At 45.2% G+C, this 11,706-nt stretch overlaps 1 protein-coding gene across 2 annotated transcripts; it reads left to right on the forward strand.

The window, feature by feature from the left end:
- Window positions 1–514: 514 nt before the first annotated feature.
- On the forward strand, window positions 515–10,943 carry cdk12 (cyclin dependent kinase 12). 2 transcript variants are annotated; one of them, XM_088316712.1, is made up of 15 exons: window positions 515–1,076; window positions 1,211–2,441; window positions 3,400–4,149; window positions 4,492–4,671; window positions 5,844–5,983; window positions 6,062–6,232; window positions 6,816–7,005; window positions 7,092–7,148; window positions 7,253–7,354; window positions 7,467–7,544; window positions 7,653–7,769; window positions 7,853–7,984; window positions 8,069–8,304; window positions 8,508–8,894; window positions 10,256–10,943. In XM_088316712.1, the coding sequence occupies exons 2-15, from the start codon at window positions 1,306–1,308 to the stop codon at window positions 10,585–10,587; spliced, it is 4,008 nt and encodes a 1,335-aa protein (XP_088172838.1). In that variant the 5' UTR covers window positions 515–1,076; window positions 1,211–1,305; the 3' UTR covers window positions 10,588–10,943. The 2 variants fall into 2 exon arrangements, with proteins under 2 accessions (XP_088172838.1, XP_088172839.1); XM_088316713.1 differs by having other exon boundaries at window positions 515–1,046.
- The last annotated feature ends 763 nt before the right edge of the window (window positions 10,944–11,706 follow it).

Genomic DNA, 11,706 nt, shown 5'->3' on the forward strand with positions numbered 1-11,706 from the left:
TACGTATTTTAACGGTTGCATACTTGCTGGCTTGAATCTAACAATTTATTTGTCCTCTTTGGAACTTTTTTTATTGCCGTATGAGACGTGATTTTGTCGTTTATCCTTAAACCACGCCCTATGGTGACAACGTCCGCTTGTCATTTTAGCGTTTGTGCTTTTTAATCTCCCCCAACGGTTTAAAACTCTTGGATTTGTAACTATTGACGACGTTTCCAAGTATCTAATTTCCAAATAACGTCTTTTCTAATCAGTTACTATTTTATGTAATGCGTTTATGAGAAGTAGAGTGTTCTATTGTGGAGATTACATCGTCTTTTTATTAAACGTTAATAAAAATAAAGTAAAAAATAAAAACCTTTATTTTAGATCTCCTGCGTTTTATCATATTTTCGATTTTGCATCCAAAAATAACCATCTCAAACCGTCACTTGCTCCGGAAAAGTAGGCGGGTCATTGGATATGATTGGCTGTCACTGGGACGCGTCCTTGATTGACACAGTGACGAGTTCCGGTCCAGTCCGTCGTGCGCTGAAGTTGCTAGTCACAGGAGCCACAATGGCGTTTGTAGTCTCCTGCGGCTAGGGCTGTGGATGTTATTAAATCCATTAGCATCGCCCTAAATATAGGCCTGGTTGTTTTCCAGAGCCATTGATAGTAAACTGGAACATCTATTGCACACGAAAAAACTATGATTTCGTATCAATATTGACTTTAAAAGGGGATAAAGCTTACATTAAAGGGAACATGTAAACAGCACCAACCGGGTCAAGTTTTCATTTTGTTCGAGAGATGAGCGTCTTTTAAAGTGAAGGCATTTGCTATCTCGTGAACGCTAAAACCGTAATCCTGTGGAATAAAATCACCTTTCCCTAACTTGGCACCGGACAAGGACATCTTTGACAAAGGACACTTTTCTTTTTCCACGGCTCCACTCGCTAACTGGCCCAGCGTTAGCTAGCTGTGCTAGCTAAGTTGAGACAGCGAGACGACAGCACAATGCTCCAACCTTTGGTTGGAATACTTCATTTACGGACTCGCTCCAAGTGAGTATCGTGCTTCCCTGGAGAACAACGGTGGGATATTCCTCATTTTTGTCGAATTTGAACGACACTACGAGTGGAATGAATCGGCATTGTGACTGAGGAGGCCGACGGGACGATCGGGGCCTAGTGTGTTGATTTTTTTATGTTTATTCTTGTTTGTTTAGGAACATTTGAGAATTAGTACTTGAAACGGCGGTTAATGAGTTGCTTGGACCGCCAAGGCCTAGCCGCGGGAGAGGTACCGACGCCGGCTTGAGGGATGCCTGGGTCGGACCGACGTCATGGGACCAAGAGGAAGCCGGAGTCAAGCATCGGCGGCTTGGCCCACGCCGCCCTCCAAACAGCTGCGGGAGACATGACCAGCAAAGACGGCAAGTTGCACCTCAAATCTCTAATGGCCTCGTCAAAACGTAAACGACATAAATCGGCTAAAGTTCGGGAATCGCCGGCGGTACCACCTACGATTCCCGAGTATGTATCCCCGGGCCGCACGGCGCCTCCTAGCGTCCTGATGAAGCCTCTGGTGGAGTATGATGATATCAGTTCGGACTCTGACACCTTCTTGGACCCACCTGGCGCCAGATTGCCTGACAGGATGGTGGTGATGGAGCGCCTCGAGCCCTCGCCCGAATTCATCAGGGCAGAGCCCACCCGTGAGAGTAAAAGCCACAGACACTCCCGGAAAAAGTCCAAGGATCCCAACAAAGTTCGAGCCCCCGGTAATGGGGAACGTGGTTCCAAGAAAAAAAGCAGCAAGGACCGTGATAAAAGCGCTGCCGGCGTCGGCAAGGAGAAATTGGTATCTGGACCATCCAAGCGTCACATCCAGCAGGAGGTGGACTTTAAGAGAGGAGATCCCATCTTTTCCCAGATGCAACCCATGGTTAGCCTAAGTAGTGCCACATCCTCTGCATCTTCATCTCGTAGCAAGGAGAGCGGTCGCTCAGGCAAGTCACGCAAAGAAAAGCAGCAGAGGCGAGAGGCCCGGTTAGAAGGCGCTCACAGTGACTCCCAGAAGGTCCGCGGAGACCGGAGTCACCGTAAGTCCTCTAAGGCCAACAAGTCGAGCCCCAAAGGCAAGTCGAGTCGAGGTAGCCCTCGCAGGAAAGCCGCCTGCGCCACCCTGTCGCCCAGTCCAAGGAGGGGCGAGAGCCCGCTGGGTGCCCAAATGATGGACGATGGCTACTCGAGACGCAAGACAACCCAGTTGTGTCCAAGTCCCTACGGTGACATGAGCCGGCACAGCAGGCAGAGATCGGACAGCCCCTACGGCAGTAGGCACAGATCGTCCAGCTTTGAGCGGGACAGCAGTCCCTTCTCCAGGAGGCGCTCCATCAGCCCCTATGCGGCCCGACGCTCCTCCAGCACCAGCCCCAGCCCCAGCCCCCTGTCTCGGTAAGTATATCTCATTATGTTCTATCCATCACATGTTTTATTTTAAATTTATTTTCTAGTTTTTTTCTGTCAGAGCAAGCTATAGCGCATATCCACACTAGAGTAGCAGTGTGGTAGTAGCAGAGGTTTGTAATTGAATGCAGGGGTCAAAGCATATAAAACAAGAGGATCATAAAACATCAACACTGCGGTTCAAGAATGTACTTAACCCTAAACCAAAAACTGCATTCATTAGGTAAATATTCAGTGCAAAAAAAAAACACCTTCACATCAGGTTCATTGTTTGCTAACATAGTAGCTTTAACGCGCTAACACAAATTTACATCACACTTGGGCAAGCAAACGCGATGCCATACAGGTAACTTGTTACAGCAAATTAACCTACACGGACCATTTGTCGCTGCTTAGGGAGAGAAGAAGAAACATGCATTTATTTTTTACTGTATCTCAAGTGTATGCAACCGCTTACAAAATAAGAATTTAAAACGCAAATAAAACAGCATTTGTGAATTATACCCAATGACACCAAGATTCCACTAGGTGACGCCAAAGTAATACTGAATTGCTTAAATAAAAACAATTCTAATGGAATGATCACTGCAAATGCCTCTAAAATCCTCTGTAATAGATTAAAGAGCAAACATTTTTTTTTTTGAGAAGGGGAAAAGTCATCGGTCTGACTGACATCAACGATGCAAAAGTGTGGCGTTGCCACCTTGCCGGCATTAATGACTCCCAAAAATAAACAGCTCATACAACTGATGGTACTGGTTTTAAAACTGTGACTTTTTAAAATCGCGGTATACCTTGAAGCCAGTACCGAGATAAATTGAAGCACGTCTTTTGATAAATATACAAGGGCACAGCAACTTTCCAAACCGGTATCAGGACCACTTGAGCCACAACCACTGTGAAACTCATTTATTCATTTGATAATTTTCCCAAACTTTCATTTTAGACGCTCTGGCCGTTCCAGGAGTCGATCCCCAATGTTCTTCTCCTCCTCTCGTCGCTCTTCGTCTCGTTCCCGTGGTAAGAGGCACGGCCCCTCGGCCGGGGCATTGGGCGCCGGCTCGTACAGCAGCCGGCCCGCAAGCCGCTCGCCTCCTGCCACCCGCCTGCCCCTCAACTCCAGCCTGGGCGCCGAGCTCAGCCGTAGGAAGAAGGAGAGGCAGGCTGCCGAGGCAGCGGCCCGTGCCTGCAGTAGCGACGCCGCCTCCCCTGCCACACATAAACCTGCTGCCCCCTCATCCTCAGCCTCTTCTTCCTCCTCCTCACGACCTAAAATGGATGAGCCACAACAGGAAAAAGACTCTACAGAAAAGGAATCTCAACCTCCGCCTTCGTTGCAGTCACCACATGAAGCACCAATGTTGGAAGAACCAGTTGCTGCACCCTTACCCTCGGCTTCCACCGCTTTCTCTCCAGCAGCACCCCCTGAACCATCACCTACTGAGGCCTCAGGTTCAACCTCCTCAACTCCACCGCCCCCGCCACTACCCAAGCCCCAGCAGGTCGACACCAATATTCCACTTCCCGCACCCTTGACCCCAGCCTCAGCCACAGCTCCGGCCCCTACCCCGCCTCCGGCCAAATCGCCCGCTCCCGTCCCTGCGCGGAGTCCTGCTCGACAGACGCCTCTCCACAAGACTTCCACTCTGCCGCCCTTGCCTTTGCCCCCCATGTTGCTGGGAAACTCTCAGCACAGGTGATGAGCACCCGACAGCCTTAAATCAAGTTTAATTGGCGTTTTAGCAAACACATATGCACCACATTCTACAGGTAACCGCTGACAATAATGCAGTAAGCTAGAATGTACTATAGTCAAGTGTATTCTTAACTTTAGTTCATGACATAAAATGGCTCTCCAGATCAGGATTATTTAAAAAAAAAAAAAATTCAACCCTTTCAATTAGCTTCTTGTATGTTTTTTGTCATTTTCCCAGAACGATTTCCTTAATTATCCTTAATAATAAAACTTAATCCAGATTTTGTGGCTGCAATTTCATTTTGTACCCGGACTAAACGATTCTTTTCTTTATTTTCTCAGCCCAAAGAAGTCCACTTATCCTCAGCGAGGATCCAGGAAGGAAAAGGAAACTCGGAGCCGGCCGTCAATCATCGACCTCCCGCTGCCGCCCACCCTGCCTGGCGGCGACTCCTCACCCCTTCATTTGGCCGCCCATCAGGGATTGTCGCTCCCCCTGCCCGCCCTGAAAAAGAGACCAAAGTGAGTTTCTTATATGCGATATTGATGAATCTGATTTAACAATATATTTATTTATATATATATATATATATATATATATATATATATATGTGTATATACATGTATATGTTTATTTATTTATTTTAAACTTTCAATTCCTTAATTAAAACACTGGACACTATTTCAAATTGACAATGCAGTAAAGTCCTCTGCAACAGTGATTTTTTTTTTTTTTTTGTTCATTCTTTGTCACAATCTCGTCAGTCTCAACTACATCGAGATTTTCAGGCTTACCTCACCACCATCCTTCGTGAATTGAGTGACAAAATAATCACATTGCCACTCTTGACCTCTTATGAATTTTATTTAAATTTGACATATGACATTAAACTGATGAAAACCACTTACACTTGATTTCAAAACTCGCCTCTTAGCTCATCATCCTTATTTAATTATTTTTTTAATTCAAGCTGTCGAGTTTAGATGACTCCATTTATCAAATAAGCCATTATTCACGGTTAAAATATTTTGCCAAAAATGTTTTATGCAAATAGAATATTCTAAAAAAAAAAAAAACTTTCTATGAAAAATATACTTTAGTTTATTCACATACTGGCAAACAACGAGTGCTGTGTTACTTTGTTTCCTTTTATGTCCACTGGGTGGCACAGGTAACTTGGAAATAAAATTCCTCTTATATTATTTATGTGCTCTATTGTCAAAATAACTTTAAATTTCGTCACTTGTAACACTTTATTAACTTTATTTTATTTATTTTGCATTGATTTCATTCATCAGCCCTACTAAGTCAAAAACAAAGCAAATCCAACCAAGTTGAAGTGCAAATTTTGACGGTAATTTTGTATGTGGAGCTTGTGGACTATGTTCCCCTTTTATTTCAATTCCTTTCCTTGTCATAACTTTGCAACAAGTTCTATTTCGTGTTCTGTTGTCATCACATGTTCCCTCTTAGCAGTCACCCAAAATACAAACTTCTGAAGCCCCCAAAAAAGTAATATACCTTTAGATACTGTAATATATGAAGTCTCTCAAGAGTTTTGTCAAGGCTTTAAAAAAAAGTACTTTTTATGTGGCAAATTGTGGTCCATTTCGTTGGATTTTATTGGCACTATTTGTTCCACAATAGACCGAGAAGCCAGTATTTTCTCTTATTTTTTTTTAAATACTCGTAGGATTTGTTGCCCTCGCTATGGCGAGCGCAAACACACCAAGAGCGACTGGGGCAAGCGATGCGTCGATAAGTTTGACATCATCGGCATAATTGGAGAGGGCACCTACGGCCAGGTGTACAAGGCCAAGGATAAAGACACAGGTAAGTCCCTCGTCGTTGCCATCGTCTATAATCACAATGACGTACATCGTCATCATTGTCGCACTCGCTTGTCGCCAGGCGAGCTGGTGGCCCTAAAAAAAGTGCGCTTGGACAACGAGAAGGAGGGCTTCCCCATCACGGCCATCCGGGAGATCAAGATCCTGCGGCAGCTCAAACACTGCAGCGTCGTCAATATGAAAGAGATCGTCACAGACAAGCAGGATGCTCTTGACTTTAAAAAGGACAAAGGTAAGCGACTCAAAATTGCTGTGTCACTCACTGGCCCTTTCGAAGTTTTTGGCTCAAAGATTTCGAGCTTGTTGTCAAAGATAAGATCAGTTTGCTGAATGCTTTGATATCCAAAGGTCAACATTAGTGAATGAGTCTGTGAAATGGAGTGAATAGTTGACTTTCAACACACAAAGAGCAGCAAGTACGTTGCGTCAACAAAGGGTGTTGTCCGACTGATCTAATCAATACTCGCTTAAAGAAAAGCACACATAAATAAATCGTATATAATGCACGATAGACTGACGCATTTGTATGAATGTTTAGCGATTTCAAGCTAGCTGTTACCTTTCTCAATGCACCAGCATGGGTGAGATGAAGACTCTTTGAATTTCTGTCAGCTCTCAACATTAGACAGTTTTTGATGTTGACTGCATAAATGTCCTAATTTTGCAATTTCCATAGCTAGGGGTATACCTGTTTATTTATACTGAAGGTACTCCTTGAGTCTTCAATAAGCATAGGGGGGGACAAGCAAACTCCATATCGGGAGACGTACCATCTACTACATTGATCTTTTTTTTTTTTTTTTAATCAAAATTAGGAGCATTTTACCTGGTCTTCGAGTACATGGACCACGACCTCATGGGCCTGCTGGAATCAGGCATGGTCCAGTTCTCGCATGAGCACATCCGCAGCTTCATGCGCCAGCTGATGGAAGGCCTGGACTATTGCCACAAGAACAATTTCCTGCACCGTGACATTAAGTGCTCCAACATACTGCTCAACAACAGGTACAACTCATACAAGAAGCTTCTTCAGTGTGGAAATGATTTGTCACGTATTCCCAATATGAGATGTGCTCATGTGTTTCTTCTAGAGGTCAAATTAAACTGGCTGACTTTGGTTTGGCTCGCCTTTATAACTCAGAAGAGAGGTAATTATCAAGCTTCCTCATGACCTAGGCATTTCCCCTATAGTAACATTGACTCGCCACTAGATGTCACTGTTACTCTTTTTTGACTCTTTCTGTGCTTTCAGTCGGCCTTACACTAACAAAGTCATCACACTGTGGTATCGACCCCCTGAGCTGCTGCTGGGCGAAGAGAGGTACTCTCCAGCCATCGATGTGTGGAGTTGTGGGTGAGTGTAAAGTCTGCAAAAAATACATTTCTCCATGGGAGGTCTTCTCTTTTTGTGTACCCTATATTCTAGTTTACTATCTTTTTGACTAACGTTGCCTGTTGCGGCTCAGGTGCATTCTAGGAGAGCTGTTCACCAAGAAGCCGATCTTTCAAGCCAATCAAGAGCTCTTGCAGCTGGAGCTCATCAGGTGGGCCTTTTTAAGTCTTCCTCTAGTGCCGGGACGGGCACATTAAATCGTGTCGAGGCCACCATTTTTTATCAATGCTACTTTTTTTTGCGTGTGTGTCTCTTGTAGTCGACTCTGTGGCTCACCCTGTCCTGCAGCCTGGCCTGACGTTATCAAGCTACCCCTCTTCAACACCATGAAGCCCAAGAAGCAGTACCGACGGCGTCTGCGGGAGGAATTTGCCTTGTACGTCCTTGCCTGAAATTTCCTTGAATGCAATTTGTAATCTGTTGCGCGGCTGAAAGACGAACCCCCCCTGTCTTTTACAGTTTGCCAACCCCTGCCCTTGACCTGCTGGACCGAATGCTGACCCTAGACCCTTCACGTCGCTGCACATCAGAAGGGGCGCTCAACAGTGACTTCCTGTGTGACGTGGACCCCAACAACATGCCGCCGCCAGAGTCAGTAGACTAGAATTATTATCTTTTAGTTGAGTGCTTTATTTTTTTTAAGAGTGGGCCTTTTTCCCCCCGCCACCTCTTTAGTCTTCCTCATCATCAAGACTGCCACGAGTTGTGGAGCAAGAAGCGGCGGCGTGCACGTCAGAGCGGGCTGCCCGAGGATGTCCCCAAAGCACCCCGGAAGGACATGTCAGGGACCTCAAGTGGCGAGAACAGTCGTCCCCAAACAAGCCCAGCTGGAGTGCTGCCTCCCCCGCCGCCACCTCTTCCTGCGCAGGGAAAGCCACCCTCGGTTGCGGCTCAGGACAACGATTTGTCAGGTAAATATTTGCCATTGGAAATGATGTGTTCAAGGGTCATACTTTTACCCCGGGCAATCTTTATTCCCTGGTTAGACATTTTCGTGGTTAATTGAAACTGCTGATGTGGGCTGCTTCATTCTTCTTTTCTTCCAGTTTTGGATGAGAACTAATTCAGACGTAATTTTCCCGTGTTGATAGTGGTTCCCCTAATGTTTGTCCAGTGTTGGGCGCTGCTGCTGAGCAGCTGAACCAGACAGAGATGGCCCTGCTGCTCAACCTCCTCCAAGGCCAGACGGACCTCTCACTTCAGCAGGTCTCCCAGCACCTTAATCTGTCCAACGCAGAGACGCTCAGCCAGTCGCTGTCGGCGCTCAGCGAGGCCTCCGACCACCACCAGGGTGGTGCGTCGGCCGCAGAGCCGCCGGAGCTGTCGCCGGCCTCCGGGGATGCGGCGCATCTCCCGGAGGAGCAGGCCAACCTGCTGGCGCTCATCCTTGGCCACATCATGAAGCCGCAAGTCGAGGAGCAGGCTGATGAGAGCAGCAACGGCGTCCAGTCGGGGGAGGCCCTAACACGCGCTTCGTCTGCTTCTACTACTGAGCGCAAGGGCAAGTCTGGCTTTAGTCTGTAGGAGGTGACACAGGGAGATATCAACACTGGGAACTGCAGTAGGACAAGGAAAAGTATTGTTACTTTAGATCTCTTATCAACAGAATTATCATACAGTAATCCCTCGCTATTTGTGGGGAGTAAGGACCAAGCCCCGCTTTGAACAGTGTTGCCATAGCACAGATGTACTAGCCAATAGGAAAGGCCATGTTGTCACATGATCTTTAACAACAAAAATTTACAGGCAGGAAGTGAAATCAATTCAGCCACCACAAGCCCACGCACTGCAGTGTGTTTGTAGTCAAACCTTGTATCCTCGACTTTCACATTTCAGGAAACCCCTAAACACCTTTTTGTTAAGCCATTAACATCGCACCATTAGAGATCAAATACAAACACAAGATGGCTTCCATAAAAAAACGCTGCTAGGTGACTTTGCAAATGGTTAACCACGATAATGCGGGTGATTACTGTACAGTATATTCTGATGAAATTAGTGGGATAATTATTTTTAATTGGGCTAATGATTTAATCCACCTTTTAACTCCCTTTAAATTTTTTTGTCCCCAAATGTATATAAAAAAAAGTGTCCTCATGTTACCGGGGTGACGGTTTGCTGCACATGGATGTAGACGGCTGGTGTCCACAATAAAAGCACCACAAAGTCGAGTGTCATTAATTTGTAGAAAGTTAAAAAAAAAAAACCCCACTATTTTTCATCCCCGTTCCGCCTCTCACCTTTCCCCACTTTTCCTTGTTTCTCCACATTCATTGGTTTCTGTATCACATTTACCTCCCACCACCTCTCAGCAGCAGGAAGCTTCAGACTGTCATGTCCGCCTTTTTACACGCTCATAAGTTATCAAGTGGAAATAAATGTTTTCAATCTTTAGACCTTACCTGCATGTGCTTCTTTTACTTTTATTTTACCCACACACCATTTTTACTTTTTTTTTTTCCTCAACATGGATTCTGCAAGAATGTTAGCCATTTGATGAAAGGCCGATACTTTAATGCAAACAATAGTAACCGTTTTATTTGGTCATGAGGGTGTCGCAACTTTCTTGCAATTGCGGTCGACCTGTCCATGCCAATCCCTCTGTTTCTCACCCACCCCCCACTGCTATTTAAAAAAAGACAAATTTGTGCCAATATTTTCAAAAACGTGTTCACCTAAACTCCTTAGTTCTCAGTTTTACACTAACATGAATTATCAAGATTGGTTGTAATGCATGTTGTAATATATATATAAATGGATCCCCCTTGTGGTCAAGGTAGGTACTACAGCATGTGCCCTTCCATCCTTCAAAAAAAAAAAATCAAAACATGACTGAAGCCTAACGTCTTATGTCCTCTCCAGATATGCCCAAAAGGAAGCCCTTCACCACCTGCCTTGTGCCCCCACCTGGCGATCAGCGTCCCCCCTCTCCTCCGGGTTTGTCCCACACCGCCGGCACCCCCTGCCTGAACCAGGACATCAGCACATCAGAAATGGCGGCCGCTCTCCTCCAGCTCATCTCGGATGTGGGAGCCTCTTCAGATGGAGAGGAGATGTCACCTAACACGGAGGGCTCCCCCAAGGCTGCGCCACCCGTGGTGGAGGCCCCAGCCCCTCTTGAAGGTGATTCTTCTCACTCAGCACAGTTCCCCAAGGACCAGGACCTCCGGTTTTCCCATGAAACTACCCACTGAGCCCTTACTTGAGCTCACCCGGGCCTGAGGGCTCTACCCTCCGTTCCATCCCAGAGAGAGGATACAGGAAGTGAATGTTAGTTCATCTGGGAAAAGGAACTGGTGGGATTATATAATGGAAGTGTTTTCGTTCTGCTTGGTTCCTTGATTTATTTTAAAAAGTGATTGTTATGCAGGTTTTGCATTTGTCGGCCACTGGAAGTGAGGCAAAGTTATTTGGCAAAGTCGCTTGGCTTAGCTCCCTTCTGCCTAAATGCTGGATGGTGCTCACTGCAAGGCTGGATGCTTTTTTTTCTTTTCTTTTTCTCAGATGCTGCTCTGTACTTGCCATCAATTAAAAAAACAATAAGAGTGAACTCGGTGTTATGACAAGCCTTATTAATATAGCCCACAGTGCTCATCCTGTGCTCTTTAAAACAAAATCAGTCGCTCAGCAACATGCATTTCTGCTTGGTGAAGTATGAAGTTTAGTCGCTCAAAACGCATTCATCGCTTTTCCTGGAGGGCATCCAAAAAGCCCTCATTGTCTCCCTGTGTGGGTGTGTGAGAGAGTGTGTGTGTGCAAAAAATGTTTTTCCTCATTTTTTTGGTGGTTATTTTCTAATTAAAGAAAATAATACATTTGAAGAAAATCATTCTAATAATGGTCCATGATTCTCTTCAAATGAGTACATTACATGTGTCTAAGAAGAAAGCAAATATTTTGTAATATATGTTTTGTTGAGTTTATTAAAGGAAGTTATGCGACCAGTTGAAGTGTACATGTTTGGAATTTAAACTGAACTCGGAACTTTGGTTGTGGATCACCTAAAAATTGTTCTTCTTTAAAGCTTTAAAGTTTGGATAACGGTATATTCTGCAATCAGTCTCAGCTGCGGATGACAAAAACGTGTCTATGTCAAATGGCCAAAACCAATAGCATATAATTATTTCACAAAAACAAATAAAAATGTTGTGTCAGTAAAACATGTAAAAGTAGTCATTAATTACTCAGTGCAGTATTGTATGATTTACGGATAAAAAAACATTTAGAAAGTTATCTTAAACATGCTTGACGGCCGCGCGCAAGAATGTGTGGGCCAATCAGCGTCCATCAGGAAGGGACGCCGGAAGCTGGAC

The sequence above is a fragment of the Idiotropiscis lumnitzeri genome, chromosome 15, assembly GCF_059441095.1.
Source record: "Idiotropiscis lumnitzeri isolate Australia: NSW breed Sydney's pygmy pipehorse chromosome 15, RoL_Ilum_1.0, whole genome shotgun sequence".
Lineage (NCBI taxonomy): Eukaryota > Metazoa > Chordata > Actinopteri > Syngnathiformes > Syngnathidae > Idiotropiscis > Idiotropiscis lumnitzeri.